The following is a 19,961-nucleotide window of genomic DNA, read 5'->3' as shown; positions in this document are numbered from 1 at the left end:
TTGAATTGAAGCATGAAGAATTTATTAAACTTTTTCCATAAAAAGAGTGGTAACATATACTTTTATTGATATTTTTGATATATGTCAATACTTATAATACCAAATCTCAATAGTTCTACATATTCACTAACTTAATTTGTTAATATATATATTGCATAATTATTTCCGCTGCATACTAGCTAGTTTTATTGAACACCATTCATCATATCAAGATAGATACACACATAAACAACCGCAATGTTTATAATCCTACTAGCTCCATTTAGGCTAATTTAACCGTAAGTAGTTAATTTATACGAGTAATAAATTATATATAGTTCCGCATGATGTCAGAAGCTGCCACAACCAGTTTTCTTTACTTTAGTTAGCCTCATTTAAACTTTTTAAAAGTAGCAAATCATTAACAACACTCTTCAATAACTTGTAAAACTAACAAATGTACGTTATTTGAAAGAGTTTTAACTAATATGAAAATAATGAGACGTGTTAAAAATGATCGGGAAATATTAATTATTATATACACATGAGACGATCAGACGAATGAACCTTGTAGGTGTAACACTCCTATCAAGGCGATCGAGTCATCACTATTCTTGGATTACATCATGCTTTTGTCACACTCCATAACTTGCACTTCACCATGCATCCTTGATTTCTTTCTCGGATAATTAAAGTTCAAATTTTATATACTTTTCTCTTTTGGTGATATACACTTTCCTATTTTTGGAATTGGACGACTCATCCAGTTGGATAAAATCATGTATTCTACGAGATGGGTGGGATGTTGCTCCAATGCTCCTTATCTGTGTAGTTAATACTTAATAACGACGCTATAACGGTGCTATAGCGGATAGCGGACCTGAGGTAAAATAGCGGCCAAAATAACGGTCCCGCTATTAGCGGCGCTATTTTACCGCTATCGGTGCTATAGCGGTCCAAAGAGTGGTAAAATACCGGTGCTATAGCGTTTTTATTTTTATTTTTTTGCCCAAAACTTGAAAGAAACACTAATTTTTAACTAATGTTTCAAATATTAACACTTTTAAGCTTGACTTTTGCTATTTCTATTAAGTATAAAGTATTAATTGATATTTTTATTAAATATTAAGTATTAAGTATTATATATATATAGATTTTGCATAATATTTTCATTAACGCTATACCACCGCTATCTCACCGCTATAACCAATATAGCATATAGCGGACCTTGACCGCTACACCGCTATTTTAGTAATTAACTACTTAGCTCCTTATTCATATTATAAGATAAAAGGATTAATGCTCCTAATTAAAGGAGGAAGTTTTTCACTTAATCCAATTTTAATTAGTTAGATAAAAATGAGTTTTTGTATTAGATGGTCAAGCTAACGACAACCTTATGGTTTGTCATTAACTTGTATAAAATTTATTGTATTCTTATTATAAATTTTACAAAATTGTTTTTAAAAAAAATACAAATTTTTTATGCGCACTACATATCTTAAGGTTGTTATTAGAATTGAAAAACCCTAAATTAAAATGAAAACAATGTAAAAAGGATAATTAAAGTCAATGATTATTACATATTACAGAATATATTAATTTACTATCTTGGAGAACATATGATGGCTTTTGTTTTACGGTACTTAATTATGTTAGCTAGAATCATTGTAAATTGATTACAAGGAACCATCATAGAGAAGACTTATTTTAAACTTCTTTTACCTGATTATCGTAATCACTCGAACGAGCACTAATACTCGTTACACTAATGACTAGGAATTGAAGTTTATTATCGTAATCGCCCAAGTGGTATTCCTAGTAGGAATTTCCTACTATACTTTCCTAGCTAGTAAGTTGAGTAGGTTATAAGTCTACTTTTACATTAATGTTATGTGCCTACACTTGCAATTTACATCAATCACAAACCTAAAAATATGAAAAGAGTTAATTAAAATTCAAATATGTAGTAAAACAAGAATGGATATATTATCAAAACAATTACAACAATGGAAAATTAGGCAGATAATTATAGTGGGCAATTTCCTTTCGTGAGGATAGAGATGATCATATTTGCTAGTGAAAACCCGTTAATAATCTTAGTTTATTATTAAAATAATGATAATGATAATAATTCACATCTAAGATTGAAATGAAAAAAATGTCAAATCAATAATCAACAGTACATCATTGTAATATTTCTATACTAAAAGTTTATGCATAATTATGTTGAAAAGTTTAAGATAAACTTGTTTTATAAAATACTAATAGTATGTGAGAATGAATTTTGCAAGTATAAGAAACGAGTAAAATGAAAGTAATATAAATATAAATTAATATTATAGTAGTGTTGTTGGTGAAGAAAATGACAATTGTTGACTTGGCACTAAAAGGTAGGCGAAGACAGGTGGTGGGTGAGTTGGTGAAAGTCTCCATCTATAAATATAGCTTTTCTTTCCTTTCATTTATCTACTATAATTCAAACTTGCATACTCATAACATACATTAATAATAACATCCATTCAATTACTTTGCATAAATTACATAATAACAATGTCTCCGGCATCATCTAGTCAAACCATTTGTGTCACCGGCGCCGGTGGGTTCATTGCTTCATGGATGGTCAAACTTTTGTTGGAAAAAAACTATATTGTTAGAGGAACCGTTAGAAATCCAGGTATAGTAAAAAAAAAAATAATAAGTAGCTAGTTTATATTTGCTGACTATATTTTAAATTATGAAACAGATTCATTTATATGTACATATACATAAATAGAAACTAAAGTGACTAGTACACCACTAACTATTTCAATTTTACACCCTTTGCTTATATATATTTAAAAGGCGTTACTGCATAATTTAATTTGTGGCATTTATCGTGTTTATTAATTTAATCTGTCATATATCTATAATAAAGTTGGTTATTTAGTCTTTATATAATTGATAATTGAATTATTTATATATATACAGATGACCCAAAGAATGACCATTTGAGAGAACTGGAGGGAGCGAAAGAGAGGTTAACATTATGCAAAGCGGACCTTCTAGATTTCGAGAGCTTACGTGAAGCCATTAATGGTTGTGACGGTGTATTCCACACGGCTTCTCCTGTCACCGATGACCCTGTATGTAATTCACTCACTAAATTACTAATGAGATGCCGATTCAATTCGATCGACACTAATTAAATTAATCACTAATTATTATGTATTATTGTTTATGATCAAAATTAATTAATTAATAGGAACAAATGGTGGAACCGGCTGTGATAGGAACAAGGAATGTAATAGTGGCCTCAGCCGAGGCTAAAGTACGTCGAGTTGTATTTACGTCGTCGATCGGCGCCGTGTATATGGACCCAAACCGGAGTCCTGATGATGTCGTTGATGAGACTTGCTGGAGTGATCTTGAATTCTGCAAAAACACTAAGGTTAATTTCCATCTTTAATTACTTCATCATATATACGCGTATATATATAAATATAATGAACTAATGAATCATGGAATGTTTTTCTTAATCTTGTGGTAATAAATTAATAATACTAACGTACACATCGTTTACAATTTCCTAGTGTTTGGTATGACTTACTCATCATTCCATCAGCTTGATATTAAAATATATATTTATTGATTGATCTTTGAATCCCGGCTTAATTTGTCATTAAAAAACTATATAGTTAGGCCTGCATATATATATATATATATATATATATATAAAATTAGGGGTTTGCTAAAAAAGTATATAAATTATTTATACATTTATCATAAAATTTAAGGTGGGCTTTTAATACGGAAAGTTAAAGTTTTTTATGACAACCTTTAGGGCTGCATTTATATTGGAGAAATTATCAGAGACAAAATAGGTTAGGAATTCAATTCATTGTATGACTGGGCTGGAAATATGTGACTAGTTAATTAATAATTGAAATTAATGACGACTGTTTCAAATTATATTAATTTCAGATATTAATTTTAGTCGAACACTAAGGTTATACCAAATATGTACAGTGGTAGGAAAGTAGTGAAACGTCTCATTCTGAGTGGTTATTTTCCACTATAAAAAGCAATAACAGGCGTACATAATCGTGTTACCAACTAAACCGTATATATATGGTAGAGTAGTTTATAAGGTTCAGTGGTGATATTAAAACATGAAATTTTTATACGACATTCATGTATTTAGCACTTTTTAAATTATATTGTAACCAATAATACTAATTTGCGCAATTGAAATGTGTATCACTACAGAATTGGTATTGCTATGGAAAGGCAGTGGCAGAACAAGCTGCATGGGACGAGGCTAAGGCGAGAGGGGTAGACCTGGTCGCCGTGAACCCAGTGTTGGTGCTAGGACCACTATTGCAACCCACGATCAACGCCAGCATTATTCATATCCTTAAGTACCTCACTGGATCAACTAAAACCTATGCTAATTCAGTCCAAGCATACGTCCATGTACGAGATGTCGCGTTAGCACACATTTTGCTATTCGAGACCCCCTCGGCCTCTGGTCGCTACCTATGTGCCGAGAGTGTGCTTCATCGAGGAGAAGTGGTCGAAATATTGGCCAAATATTTCCCAGAATACCCAATCCCCACCAAGTAAGTGACATGAAATCTCATTATTATATTATAATTAGTATATGAACATTTATCTTCATCTTAGAGAGAATAATTGAGACCTCTACAAATAGAAAAGTTGATTTGGTTTTATTTTTTAATATAATATAAAGGATATCAAAAGTGGGTTGGTGAACCAAAGCCATGAGCCCATGAGTAGATTAGCAAGCAATTTTTGACCTTATCAAAAACCAAAAGTCATAAAGATTGCACCAACATTAATCAACTACACCCCAATTATTATACACGATATTGTTTAATATATAAATAAATAAATTAATAGAATAGTATGCTATGGAAATTGTCTGTTTTTCTTAAACAAACTGGTCATATTCGTAAACTGACTCGAATGATAAGATCTAAAAATTTATAAAAATACTCAAAAAATTGTCTCTTCCTAACATCATGATGAAAAACACTCAACAAACCAACCATCTCAGAGACCCTTTAAACTTTAAAGTAGTTGGGACAAATGCTTACCAACCACAATATCCCTACCCATCACAACACAACACTACTGTGGACCCTCATCGTGTATGGATCACCTTAAGTGATTGGACCCATTCACCAACTACAACTCATTTGATGGGTTTGTTACTAATCACTAAAACTTTTAAAGTTCTTTGTTTAAAGTTTACTTTTTTGAGAAGAAAGGGATGTTGAAATTGTTGGTGAACTTGCAGGTGTAAAGATGAAACAAAGCCAAGAGCAAAGCCATACAAATTCTCAAACCAAAAACTGAAGGATTTGGGTCTCGAGTTTACCCCAGTAAAACAGTCATTATACGAGACCGTAAAGAGCTTACAAGAAAAGGGTCACCTTCCGGTACAACCAACACAAAACGATGACCAAATCCGTATCCAGTCTTAGTAACTTTTAGGCATATATTTTAGTGCGTGAAAGTATGATATCAATGTTTTCATCGAATCATGTCATTGTTTAATTACCTTTTGTTTGTAACTAGTTCTCAGTAATGTATTCAATCAATTTGGTACAAACACGTAATGTTATAATCTTATGTAGAGTGAGCTAATGAGTTGCTTGCAATCTAAGATGGAACTTAAATGTGTAAATTTTAGGCTATCTCCGATGGGGTGTCGTTGGGTGCCCCTTGGATATCCTTTGTCGTTGAAGCTTGACCAAAACTAAGGAATTTTTTGAAGGATGTTCTTACCTAGGAGCATGCCCTTACTTGTCCCTACCTAATATATGAAAATGAGATTTCAGCACAAATCATTTATAATAATGTCCTGTTGGAAAATACAGTTTGTTTTCCAACTACATGTATGATGTACCTTGATTGTAAGGTGAATCGCCGCCATTGTTGGTTTCAATGAAAAGGATGCAACAATGTAAAGACTAATTTATATATGCTAATATATATCATCACAACATCATTGACCACAAACAGTGAATGCACAACACTGTCACACATACCATTCTCACCCAATTTTCGTATATAGCCAACCATAGATGAGACATCTGATTTTTCATAACATATAAGAACTTGCCGGATGCTGGAAATTCTAATTCCAATTATATTATAGATATAAAGATATGCATCATTTGTGAATGATATCATTATTTATGTTGTGAAGTTGGAGCATGTTACATTACCTCTATCGGTCAATTCTAAATAGGCTCTACAACTCAATTTGCATCATCTGTGGTTGGCCTTTGAGGAAGTTGCATGCTAATTATGTCATGTCTTGGCTGGCCATCATATCCAGAAGCATTCCTCTCCATCTCCCGGCTTTCAGGAGCCGTGAGTGCCAGAAGGTGTGATGACTCCTTGTTTTTACGTATCACCAGATATCCAATTCCAGCCAAATAAATCAACATACCTGAAAATCCCAACACTCCGCAAAATATCTTTCCCACCAGTGGCAAATGGCCATGAACAAGCACTGATATGAGATGATCAACCAGAAAGTAAATGTTTATGCCCATAATTAAGGAACCAATGATCCAAGTGATTGCCGAGATCTGAAAATAGACAATTTAGTGATTGATAAGGGATTTCACAATCAATTTGTATTTCATTAATGGAATGTAACTGCATAGTAATCCCTACAATCTTTGAGTTGGCATATCCTCCCATCTTGGTCTCGCTGCTTGTGAATTTGAGAAGTGGGATGAGAGCAAAAGGTAGCTCAAATGACAATATCATCTGTCACACATTAGAAATGCATGTTAGCAAGAATTGGAGTTCTTTGAATAATATGAATTATCACTATTCAGAATAAAGAAAGAAAATGGAGAGTTAAATGCCACGAACCGAAGCTATAATAATTAACTTTCCAGCTCCGGCAGAGCCTCCTATGAGAGCAACAATTAGACTAGGAACTATAGCTAAACACCGGGTTAAAAAGTTACGGAGCCATGGTTTCATACGTAGGTCTAGAAACCCCTGCAACAGAACATAATCGTGATAAACAAAAAAGATCAAGAGGCTGAACAATTAAATAATCCCACACACAAGAATATATCTCAAACGTTTCTTCCATATATCATTGTTTAATGACAGGAACACATTAACTAGTATAAAGATTCTGTCATGAGAGGATCATTGCCACCATAATGGATATCAGAAGCGGCCTAAGCTCCTCCGGATTTATGTACTTCTGTTTGTGGTCTCATGATACAACTACAGGTGCCAATTTTTGCCCAATTTACATGAGAATGCATTTGATCCAGATTATGTTTTATTTTAAGAGATAGTGATTAAAATAATAATAACAATAAAGAATAAAATTAATAGTCGAAAGCTAACCCAAAAAGTGTACTTTTTAATGCATAATACCTTCAAAATCATTTCTTTAAAGAATTAGATAACAACCCATTTTGACCCACTACTCAACCCACCAACCGACTTTGTCAACAGATCGACACAACTTTAATAGGTCAATACATACCAAGAGACCAACCAAGATAGAAAGCTTCTTAAGAAATTTTCTAATTCAATAAGCCTTTTATGAAAAAACAAACTTTATTTAAAATATACCTGCATAACATATTGGCCAGCATATGTTCCAGTAATTGTGGAACTCTGACCAGATGCCAGCAAAGCAATTGCGAATACCTTGGAGCTCCACTTACCTAGCACATTCTATAAAGATGAAAAGAAGCTCCACCATTAAGACAAAAACAGAACAAAAGGAAAAGTTTATATTATCATTATTCTCACTAATGACACTTACTTTAAGCAAAAAGGATGCTTTATTTAAGTCCAAGTCTTCACAGCTCTTCTGATCATCTGGGTTCAAATTCGAAGAATTGCAAACTGAACCACTTAATGATATAACTGAAATGTTAATAAGGAACGCCACTGCAAGTGCTAGGCCACTTTCTACCAAGTAAAATCTGCAAGCTTCCTGTAAACAGAAGTTTCTTTGACAACGGGTTCATTTTGTATCAAACGGTAGTCGTTTTTAAAACAAATATATATACAGACAAAAGAACAAGTCCCATACTTTAATTCCACTAACTGATCTTGGCACTTTCCTAGATAGCACGAGAGCTGAGTGCAGGAAAAGATTGTGCCTGCATCGATGGAAGACAATCACAATTAAGATACATGATGCCTTGCAATTAGCTATAAGTCTCATGTAAATGGGTCGATTCCTAGAAACCACCACCAAGGGGCCTAGTGGTCAGGTTTCCTAATGTCTCCACAACTCACAAGAGATCTCTCAAGTTCGAACCTCCCTAGGTAAACATCTTGGGCTGACCATGGAAAGGGTTCAGAAAAGACCATGGGATAACCCAGTTAGGCCGCCTACATCTGAGTCAAAAAATTGCCCTCAGTAGGTAATCTGAACAAGAAAAACCTCATCCATTTACCTTTTAGTTTTATTTGTAACGCAATAAATGGTCAAAGTCATAAACTGTAGCTGATAAGAAAAAATGTAAAATGGGTTCACCTGGTCATAAATCACCCAAAGTATACATTTAATACATAAAACTCTTTTTATTTAATATAATGAAGGAAAATGTTAAACAAAGCCCTTAGGGCTTCACTTAACGTGCATAAAAAAGATTGTACATTTCTATATTGAAAACCCACCCCCTGAATTTTATGGTAAGTGTACAACTAATTAATGCACCTTAACGAAAGCCCTTAGGGCTTCGTTTAGCAAAACCCTGTAAGGCTATAATGAATTATTTTTGTTATAGTAAAAACTTTTTAATCATATTCAATGCATTTACCTTTTAGTTTTGTTTGTAACGCAATAAATGGTCAAAGTCATAAACTGTAGCTGATAAGAAAACATGTAAAATGGGTTGACCTGGTCATAAATCACCCAAAGTATACATTTAATACATAAAACTCTTTTTATCTAATATAATGAATTATTTTTGTTATAGTAAAAACTTTTTAATCATATTCAATGCAAAAACATTTATAAAATAATAAAAGGTGAACAAAATGTGTTTTGGGTTAACCCAATCTGATCCGACCCATTACCCAACTCGCCTATGTTGTCACATCTAGCTATCACCAATATTGAGTTATAAACTGTAGAAAAGGAGGAAAGAAAAGAAAAAATAACTCACGGCATGACCATTGCACCAAGCAGTGAAATTGCAAGGCCAGTTGAACCACTGCCTTTGAGCTGGGGGACAAACAACCCATATAGCACTTCTGAAGCATCTGGTTTGGAAATTCCCAGCTCAATAAGAAAGCATACAGCTATAGTCAGTACCAAGAAAGCAATCAAGAACTCAAGTTTCCTCACCTAAAAACAACCACAAACCATCTTAGTTGATTGCCATCGAGTTTAGCAAACCAATCCAAATATATTTATTTCCGTGAGAGTCAAACCACATATAGATTACCCCATATTGTTGTAGTGCCAGTAGAATCAAAGTACTAAAACCAGTGAGCAGCACACCTATCCATACTGGAATACTGAAGAGCATATTTAGTGCAAATGCTGTGCCAATTACTGTACATGACAAATTATCATGTCAGGTCCAAAAGCAACTAACACTAAGATTTGATAAATGCTGACTGGTCATGGATTGCGTATGTTATATAAATCTAATAATAGCATGAAAACTTATTCCCACAAGGATACTCATAGTATAGTAGTTTAGATGTGGTAACATCTGTAACTTTTCTTAAACAGGTTCATCTATCCAAAATTATGGAAATGCAGATGGCATAACAGTGAACGATGAAAGTAATTTTTTTAAGAGTGAAAACAGAACATAAATGTAATCTATTCGACATGTAAATTTCTCTTTTAAAGAAAATAAGTTAGTGCAACTTGAATACATTTTTTAAAGGTCTTAGAACAGCGAATACAGAATATTGGACAATATAAACAGTCAAGCCACATACTAGCGGTAAAATAGAACCGGGTATGGGTTGATGACATGTTAAAGACATCATCACTTGAATGACCCGCGTAATGTATTTAAGTCATGTGAGGTCCTCAAGCTACAGAAAAAGTATTTAGCACATGCTGATCAACGGGTTTCAGATAATGAAAACTTTTAGCAGGTAAAAGGGTTAGCATTTAGCATGCCTTTATTACTTCTCATGGAGAACATGTGCAAGGAACATTATCTGATGCAATGAGAGGACCTAAAGTTATCTGAAGTATGTTGACCCCTTACTTTTTACTCTACTGATAATTAGACAACCTGCTTTTGGAAATATCATTAGCAATCATATGTTTATGTCTACCAAAAGCATTATCACATTTTACATGAAACGAATTTTAAAGTTAATTCGTGTGAAGAAAAAAAGAAACAATAAAAGTGCCAATACCTTCAGGAATGTCACACGCAACTATGGATATTTCAGCGAGAATCCACAAAATGAAATTGGTCGCCTTCTCATACTCGTTTTTGCAATGCTCAGCCAAATGCTTTCCTAATACATTATACAAGAAAAGATGAGACACTTTTATGACTGATAATTTGGATAGAACTTTTTTGGGTATGAGGGATACCCGGTTAGCATTATATTAAACAAAAACTATAAAACAGGCGATATAAATCGGATATAACTGAGAAATGCAAAAAGGTTATATTTGTATACCTGTAACAACCCCCAGGTTTGCCGCCAAGGATTGGATCACAAGAGCAGCAGCTGAGGCCACCAGTATGATCCAAAGTAACTGCAAATAAAGAGGAATACACAGGAGTGTAGATAGTGAGCATAATAATAATTCACAAAGTTATATACAACTACATGGTTGATCAGATGATTAACAAAACCAACTAAAAATTTACAAGGATCAGATACTTTAATAGAGTTTCAATGGATAACACCGATATGATTTTAAGATGAATGTGCCACTAAAAATCGACCTTAAAGATTCTTTATAAATACATCAGAAACAATATATATAAGCACAAGCACCTCATACTTGTACTGCGCTCCTGATTGTAAATCAGTTTCAACTGCGAGAAAAATGTATTCCGAGTCAGTTGTGAGTATTAAATGTAAACCAGAAACATGCAAAATAAGTATCTTACAGTTTCCCGGATCAATGTACGCGATGGATACAAGAAAGCCTGGACCCATGTACGCAAATAAGTTTTTCCAACTAGTCTTCTGCATATATAAACAATGAAATCCAAACCAATTAAGAACTATCAAAATTTCACATTCGAAATAAAACTCTTGTCGGAGAGAAAATAAGTATCAGCTCATGCTTGTTATCTCATGCGTGAGATGCCAACCAAAAACAAAAATAAACAAGACAAAGTTACACTACAAAGTCTTCAATAATAGTCAGTTGGGAAAAATGCATGCTACAAGTTATTTGACTTGAGGATTAAAATCCAAAGCATGTTTTAGTATAACAACAGGAACAACGGTTCCTTTAGAAAAAAGAATTTTTTAAAGTAATCGTATATTAACTAAAATCTAAAGGCCTTTGGCCTAGCGGTATTCAAGTTAATCCAACCCGAAAGTTTGTGGGTTCAAGTCCTATCGAGGACAAGTGTATAAATGTGTGATGATATGCATGAAATGTTCGCGTTTTTGGAAAAACAAAATAGTTTTACGGCAGCATAGATTCAATACTTTGGCAGAAGGTTGGTAAACAAAAAATATAAAAATTTCCAACAATTAATTTGTGAGTGTGCTTGATAACCTATACTATAGTATTATTGTATAGAATTTACATTATAAAACCATGATTGCTAGAACATATATAAATCCAAAGATAGAATCCAAGAATTCATAAAAAAACACAACATAATTACCTTAACCATTAGTATATTAAGATAGTACTAAACAGACAGATAAGAATGATAGGTTAAAAATAATGCTCCGTAATAATTTAACTAATAATGAATAAAAAGCACTTACATCAGGAACAACAATCTGATTAGTAGCATCAGAAGAAGTATCGATTAGCGGCGCATTAGTCATGAACTGACTAGACCCCGTCTTTGCCGCCATCTTAATTCCCCTGTTTTTTTTTTTTTCTTGGTTAAACTCTTTCTTCCAACCTCAATATATATTCTTTCTTTGCACTCACTATGTATAATCATTGAAACAAAATATCATCAGACTTGAAACATTAAAAAAAAAAAAAACATGCAATGATGTCATATAGATAAATATTAATAATAGGGGCCTCTACAGAACACATGCGTTTCAGATCTATAATCAATTAAGCCACCAAAAATGTTACACAAAAATGGACATTAATACTTCACTTCTAACAAATAGGCAATCAAGATCAGATATTGAAAGAATGCAAATACATACATATATGTAAGTGTAAGTATGTATGTAGTTTTGAAAGTAGGGAACCTTTAGTTATATGGATATAGAAGATGGATATATGAATATGGCGGCGGGCGAGTGAGGGAGAGAGATAGAGAGAGGGTTGGTTTATGCATGTAACGCTCCTTCCACCGATTGAAAGAAAGAAAGAAAAGAAAGAAGGAAGAAGCTTTGGGTTGCAAAGTAAGTAAAGCGAGAGCTTCCTTCTGTTGCGACTTGAATGGTTTTCGAAGTATCTGACTTATTATATACCCGTACTACTCACATAGATACATAGATAGATACACCACTCATCTTTTCACAATTCCACAGTTCCACTGTCTATCTAGATGGCAATGTCAGATTTTCAGGATTTTTAAATGTATATTTTGTTGTATTGACGATTAAATATTACTTAAGTTAAATAAATTTATAAAACTAATATTAAAAACTTAACAATTTTTTTTTTTTTTTTTTTGTAAATGAGTTGATGACTTATTGGTAATATATCAGGTCGCATTTGGTTCACATATTCTGATGAATCTGATAAAATTGAAATTGAATTACATTACGTGGTAAGTTTGGTTGTCAAAAGATGATGGAATCTCATTTCATTGGAATGTAAACATTTCATCAAATGATGAAATCTTCAATCCATGGGGTTATTGGATGAAATTTGATTCATTCATCCTCTTACATTTTAAGAAAACAAAAACAATTCATCAAATTTCATTCCTTCGGAATCTAATTTTGTTGCAAGATTTTATTCCTTACAAAAACTTTCTGTGAACCAAACGCGCCCTTAAAGTATTAAACCTTGAGGAAATCAAGGTTCGAATCTCATTTTCTATATTTGTAAGAGTAAGTTAATAACGAGAGTTACGAACATATTTGATCAATAACCCCATCATTACTTTTACAACATTATTATCCTATATAATAATAATATACAAGATTCAAGATATAATACAAATGGATGATAAAAATTAGTACACTGAATATGTGATTATATACCATAAATCTATAATTGCATTTTGGAGTTTTCATATGTCACATAATCCTCCAACATATTTATAAAATGTATACTTTTATCTTTTAAATTATCTATTTTACTTTTCTTTACATTAATGATCTAAATTACTCGACACCATCACTAGTCACTGTCACCATCATACAGTTGTTGCCACTGTCTCGACCACCACATGACTCGAGTATGATTTTTTAATAATTTTTTTTGTCTTTATCACATGACATAAATACATTCCAATTAAGATTGATATTTAAAAATATTTAAATAATGATAAGTATTGTAGATATTGTTTATATATTTGAGAAATATGTATGAAACTATGAATCATTATGTTTATGATATATATATATATATATATATAAAAGGTGAAATCTAATTTGTCATTACTATATATATAATTTTGGAAAATGGATTTTTTTTTCTTTTCTTTTTTAATTCCACCTGCAATAATGGTCCCAACAACTAACGACCGTTAAATTCTGTTTGGATGTTTAACTGGAGTTACGAAAATTGCAACAAATCATGTTCTTTTATCTAACAGGAAGTTAGGTTCTTCTCTCTAACGTGACTTAACAATCATTAAATGTTATGTGATTTTGTAAATTGAGATATTGACTTATGTTACACTTTTACTATCATTAAAAATGACCTATAACTTAATAAAGTATACTTAGAATATGTCTGACCCCCGTAGCGAAGTGATGTCTGAATTGAATTTGTGCCAATATATATTTATTCATTTTTTATTTTTATATTTTTTTGCTTTTGTTTTCCTTCTTCCTTCTAATTTTTTTTTCCTTTTATTTTGTATGGTTACGTTTTCATCTTATTTTTTTTTATTATTTCTTTTTTAATAACAACCATCCTCTACCAATGAACTTACATATCTATTATATCGATATAAATTATTGATACAAGTATGAGTTTTGCGTATATGTAGTATATGTTATTTACCTTTTTCGTATACACGTTTTTAAAGAATATATAAACTCCAGTATATTGTTTTTTTACCTTTTATTTTTTATGGTTACTTTTTTTTTTTTTTGATTATTTCTTTTTTAATAAAGACCATCTTCTAACATTGAACTTACATATCTATATGTCGATATAAATTATTGATACAAGTATAAGTTTTGCGTATATGCAGTCCATGTTATTTACGTTTTGCGTATACACATTTTTAAATAATATATAAAATCGAATATATTGTTTTGTTGTTTTAAATATTACGTACTATGTTTTTAGTTTTTGGATATTCTAATCGATTTCTTTCACTTTTATGTTATATGATATCTACAATTCAGTGACAAATCACTAGCATTTTGGTAATTTTCATGACAATTAAAATGGTGTATAAGATGATCCTGAAAACATGTTATAAATTTTACATATTATCGTACACGATAAACGCCTGAAAAATTCTTCTAATTTTATTGCTACCATATACATAAAAGAAATGTTTTTTAGGGCAACGCCCGGGTGACATATCTCTTTAAACATGTATGATATACATGGGTCTAAAGTAACATTTTGTAAATATTACCTTCTATATTAAAACAAATGCAAATGAATAGTAAAGTTTAGAAATTCTAAAATCCACCACAAATTTTTTATAAGTTTTAGTCTAATCTTATAACAAAGTTTTAGGAGTTTTTAATTTAACCACAAAATTTTTAACAATCTTTAGTTTAGTCCTACAACAAAATTTTGATATTAAAGTAAAACATTGCATCGATCGGACTTTGTCACGTCGCATCTCGTTTAAACCAGATTTTGCCACGTTACATAACGTTCTGATTCTATTATGTTGTTTATTTGTTTTATTATTGGTTTTTTGCATAACTTTCTTAGTTTTTTATAGTTTTTTGTTAGTTTTTGATTTTTGGTTTTAATGAACAAAAATAAACGTACACGTTCGTTTTGTTTTACTTTTCCTTTCTCGCATAGTCTTTTTTTATAACTTTTTTTACAAAATAAATATATGTGCTTGGTATTATAGACTTTTCAATGTGGTTAAGATATTGCCCTTAACTATTAATATATTGGACATGTCATAATTTTTAACGAACAATATATGGTGTAACCACATCAAAAATAAATTGTAATCTCAATATTTTAATTAGAATAACTAATAAATATTGATTTTTTTTTTAAAAAGACTGATTATTAAAGATTTGTTTACATCGATGAAATATTTGGTAGTTATTGTTTTTGTCCCTTAACTTCAATATATGCTCATAAAGGACCTGTACACATATCAATTTAACAATAATATACCAATGTATTTGTGTATATAAACCTCTTGGTTCCAAAGTTATCTATATCTATTTATACTATATTATAAAGAAAATTCACTTTTGATTTTCAACATTGAACTTAATTTTTCAATATTAATTTTAAGTTTCAATAATGTACACATTTTAATACATGATGTACCATACATCATAACTACATTACATCAATAACTTCCACCACCACCACCACCAATCTCCGCCGCCACCACCGCCGCTACCATCGCTCGCCGCCACCACCACCCGACCACCACTGCCGCCGTCACCATTACATCACCGTCGCCACTTCCATCACTACCGCAATGTGCGTGTACCGTTCTCATACTATATAATAAAGTGAAAGACTCTTTATTTTCTTTAAACAATTCAGCCTTTAAATTACCTATTTTACTCCTAATCCTAAAACCATTACATAAAACCAAACATATTTACACATATCTCATATTTTATAAGTGTCCATTTTCATTATCTTTGTTATCCTTTAAGTCAACTATCTTTACATTAATAACCACACCATTAATGTCACCATCACCCGTCGTCACCGCTCTGCCGCCGCATTGCACGGGTACTTTCTCTTAGGGAAAGGGTGTAGTGTCAATATTTTGGCAATTTGGCAAGTTTTGACAATTTCCGGCCAATGACAAATCGACATGTGACTTTGCTAAAAACTAGCCAAAATTTGCCAATTTCATAACATAGCAAAGGTAACCGGAATATGAATCAAACTTGTCGGAAAACTAAAAAAGTGACCTTTTTTGTATAAAATAAAAATTGGGCTCAAAATTTGGGGGTCGGGAATTTCGGAAGTTGAAGGTGCCATGGCTGCTAACCCGAAGGTTTACCCCGCCAAGATACGTCTCGGATCATCCGAGTCCCATTTTTACGAACATTTGTATCATCATCGCTCATTTAACCGGCAACCTAAAAAACTGTTCAACGATATCATCATCGGCTAAGAACTACTTTTTCCGACTACCTATTGCTTTAATGGAACAAAATCCAGCAACGCTACCAAGGAAAAATCCGGCAACGCTACCGCTACACTAACAAGGTAATCACAAACAAGCTAACGACAATGTAAAAAATTAAATATACGTATAAGTAGCAGCAGTATAACCAGAAACCCAAGAACAGGTTCGCTAGAAAACAAACCGCCGTAAGTAGCAGAACCAGCAGCAACAGCAGTTAACCATAAACCCAAGAAAGGGCTCGCAGGAAAACTACAGCCGCCGTAGCAACAGCAGCAGCAGTCTCACCGGAAAACCGAAGAAAAGGCTCGCCAGAAAACCGATGCAACATGCAGCATCTCCAGCAGTTCACCGAAACCCAAGAAAGGGCTCGCCGGAAAATCGAACCAACAAAAGCAACAAGAACCATATCGATTAAATCAGAAACCCCAAAAAAGGGATCGCCGGAAAACTGAACCAACAAGTAGTCACATAGCCAACTACACCTTTGCACAAGCCAAACAAAGTTTTGGCCAGCAACGACTGAAAACCCTAAAAAGGGGTTTCGGATCTCACCGGAAAGGGTGATATATCATGTTAGGAGCATCGACAAGTTTTATTGGCACGTATTCCGACAATAGAAGCAAAAAAAACGTAGATCAAACCTCAAAATCGAAAACCCCCAAATTGATTTTTTAGGTTTCTGGCGAAGTGAGAGGATTGGCACAACAAAAAAAAACAGTAACAAGTACACGCTCCCAACGTTTACAAGGATCGGCCAAAACATGCTGATATATATAGCCAAAATTAGCCGATTAAACTTGCCAAAACTAGCCGATACACGTGTTATAGTGTAGTCGATGAGCCGATGTTTGCCGATGGTTTTTGCCGATAAAACAAGCCGACTACACCCTTGCCCCTTATATACTTATTCTATCAACAAGTTTAGAGAATCGCTAAATAATACAGAGTAATAGGCTATGGGAAAGAGTTTATAAAAATATATACTTACTATATAAACAAACTACCCCTCCCAAATTAAACAGTCTACCTTTAAAATCCCTATTTTATCCTTTTAATTTACACTACCACCAAATTCTTTATTCCTAAACCTAAATCTATATCTATACTATATTAATAAACAAACTAACCTTAATTTTCAACACATTCCTAACTCACACACTAAATCTATCCAATATATTCTTAAAATATTTTACACCCATATTTTTCAAAACTATCTATCTCATTTATTAATTAATTTAAATATTTCCACCTAATATCTCTATTATATTTTTAATAAAGTTATTTACAAAATATACATCTCTTAACCATAATAACTACATTACCATTTACATCTATTACTCTAAGATTAATAATCACATCGTTAACACCACCACCACTAGCACCGCCCGTTGGCGTCACCGCCGCATTGTGCGGGTACCCATCTCGTTTGTTTATATTTCTATGTACTTTTTGTATGACCAATGTTTAAATGCATATGCACGTGCAGTGGTATTTGTTTTCTAGCTGACTATAATATTTTTGTCGTCTTCGAATTAGTAGAAGATCGCGTCAAAAGTTTTATAGTGCTACGAGTATTTGTTTGATTTATTAGAGAATACCAATAAATAAATGGTTACAACTTTGTTTGTTTGACAAAGAGTTTATAAAAATTTGTTTATATTTCTATGTACATTTTGTATGACCAATGTTTAAATGCATATGCACGTGCAGTGGTATTTGTTTTCTAGCTGACTATAATATATTTGTCGTCTTTGAATTAGTAGAAGATCGCGTCAAAAGTTTTATAGTGCTATTTGTTTGATTTATTAGACAATACCAATAATAAAAGGTTACAACTTACAAGTTGCGGTCTTTCTACTGCCAAAAAAATCTTAACAATAATTAATGATATGTGATTAATTTGATAGATTTAAAATTAGGCTTATAAATTTAATAGAAAATGAATTTCACTCATTCTTTAGTACCATATATTAACATCAAACAAATGTAAATATATTTACAAACATATCAAATTAGTACACTTATATTTTTCAATTTTCTTCCTCATATTAAATTTGGCCAATTGCGTTAGATACTAGACTAGATGTACGATGTATTACGAGTACTTAATAATAAAATAAAAAAACAATAAATAAAAAAATGCATCACTCAATAATAAACTTTTCCTAATTGCATTAGATGTATACCTCTAGTTAATTAACTCAATAACATCTCAAGTTAAACCTTTGCATTTTGTAAACTTTTTTATGCTAATTGGACTATTGGAGTGAGGCTACCCATTTTAGGGGAGACTTACATCATATGGCGTCACATCACCAAGTCAGCAACCCCTTAAAAATGAGAGAGTGGGGCGATCGATTTAGTAGGGTAAGGGGACTTTCGACAAATGACCATAGGTGATTGGTTGGGAAGTGAAAAGGTAAGAGAGAGGGGGAGCTAGTAAAGAGCCTTTTGGGCGATACATACAAGTCGTCATTTTTGGATTTTTGGCTGGATCGCTGTCTGGGAATAGTGTTCTCAACGATATGCACTGGATTGGGGGGTGGGTTCGCCCAACTCTCTCGGCCTATCTCATTTCTTATATTCAAAATACGTGAAAGTTTTGATTTGAATGATGGTGTGTTGAATTGTAGCTTCAATAACTTGCCAACTTGGTATTGTATATTATATAGGGATAAAGACATGAGAATGTAACCAACTATGACAAAAAGGCTATATAATGTACCCTACTATTCGACTTGCTATTTAGTGTAACCAACTACGTTTTTTTGGTTAGTTAACGCAAGCAAACATATATGCAACAAGTAGCAGGTTATCACTCGCATTTTTTATTTCTTTTTTATTAAAATTAATTCATCAATTTTTATCATATATTCATATGATATCAAAACACCCAGTTATAGATTTACATTATTGAATATATAGTGACCAAAAATAATCTTTCATCTGTACATTCATTTTCATATTCATACCATTATATTTTCTCTCAAAATTCACAAATTTAATCAAATAATTTCTCTTTACCACAATCAACATCACCATTTAGAGGTAAAAAAGAAAGAAACAATTAGATACTCAAATTATCATCAACATCATTATACACAGAATCACAGATTACGCTTCAATAGTTCGAATTAGAACACGAACGTTTCATCAAAAATACTCAGAATCACACCGTGAACAAACTCTCAGCAACAGAAATCGAATATAAAGCTTGCAAGAAAATGGTGATTCGCCGGAAAAATTAAAACTTCGATAACTTTGTTTTTCCTTCGAATTAAGATGATTCGCCGGAAAAATTAAAACTTCGATAACTTTGTTTTTCCTTCGAATTAA

General features: G+C 32.3%; 2 protein-coding genes across 2 annotated transcripts; one reads left to right on the top strand and one right to left on the bottom strand.

Moving 5' to 3' along the window:
* The first annotated feature begins 2,461 nt into the window (after nucleotides 1-2,461).
* Nucleotides 2,462-5,596, top strand: LOC122588639 (cinnamoyl-CoA reductase 1-like). Its single transcript, XM_043760794.1, has 5 exons — nucleotides 2,462-2,656; nucleotides 2,950-3,104; nucleotides 3,224-3,409; nucleotides 4,228-4,580; nucleotides 5,282-5,596. The coding sequence occupies exons 1-5, from the start codon at nucleotides 2,533-2,535 to the stop codon at nucleotides 5,466-5,468; spliced, it is 1,005 nt and encodes a 334-aa protein (XP_043616729.1). The 5' UTR covers nucleotides 2,462-2,532; the 3' UTR covers nucleotides 5,469-5,596.
* Nucleotides 5,597-6,037: 441 nt separating this feature from the next.
* On the bottom strand, nucleotides 6,038-12,636 carry LOC122588734 (metal transporter Nramp6-like). Its single transcript, XM_043760907.1, has 14 exons — nucleotides 12,382-12,636; nucleotides 11,932-12,102; nucleotides 11,091-11,169; nucleotides 10,975-11,015; nucleotides 10,651-10,729; nucleotides 10,378-10,482; nucleotides 9,438-9,547; nucleotides 9,156-9,337; nucleotides 8,072-8,141; nucleotides 7,799-7,972; nucleotides 7,603-7,707; nucleotides 6,877-7,008; nucleotides 6,673-6,768; nucleotides 6,038-6,584 (listed from the first exon to the last, which is right to left on the bottom strand). Exons 2-14 carry the CDS (start codon nucleotides 12,022-12,024, stop codon nucleotides 6,249-6,251), a joined length of 1,602 nt encoding a protein of 533 aa, XP_043616842.1. The 5' UTR covers nucleotides 12,025-12,102; nucleotides 12,382-12,636; the 3' UTR covers nucleotides 6,038-6,248.
* Between the last annotated feature and the right edge of the window lie 7,325 nt (nucleotides 12,637-19,961).

The sequence above is a fragment of the Erigeron canadensis genome, chromosome 2 (genome assembly GCF_010389155.1).
Source record: "Erigeron canadensis isolate Cc75 chromosome 2, C_canadensis_v1, whole genome shotgun sequence".
NCBI lineage: Eukaryota > Viridiplantae > Streptophyta > Magnoliopsida > Asterales > Asteraceae > Erigeron > Erigeron canadensis.
Note: the sequence above shows the minus strand (reverse complement) of the source record. Positions and strands in the feature narration are given on the sequence as shown.

Bases quoted from the DNA above. Each gene is read 5' to 3' on its own strand.
- LOC122588639 (XM_043760794.1), top strand. From the start codon at position 2,533: ATGTCTCCGGCATCATCTAGTCAAACCATTTGTGTCACCGGCGCCGGT. The intron at 3,105-3,223 runs GTATGTAATTCA...ATTAATTAATAG, and splicing joins CTCCTGTCACCGATGACCCT to GAACAAATGGTGGAACCGGC. The intron at 3,410-4,227 runs GTTAATTTCCAT...GTATCACTACAG, and splicing joins AATTCTGCAAAAACACTAAG to AATTGGTATTGCTATGGAAA.
- LOC122588734 (XM_043760907.1), bottom strand. From the start codon at position 12,024: ATGGCGGCAAAGACGGGGTCTAGTCAGTTCATGACTAATGCGCCGCTA. The intron at 7,708-7,798 runs GTAAGTGTCATT...TCATCTTTATAG, and splicing joins AAGCATCCTTTTTGCTTAAA to AATGTGCTAGGTAAGTGGAG. The intron at 7,009-7,602 runs GTATATTTTAAA...GTTCTGTTGCAG, and splicing joins CTGGCCAATATGTTATGCAG to GGGTTTCTAGACCTACGTAT.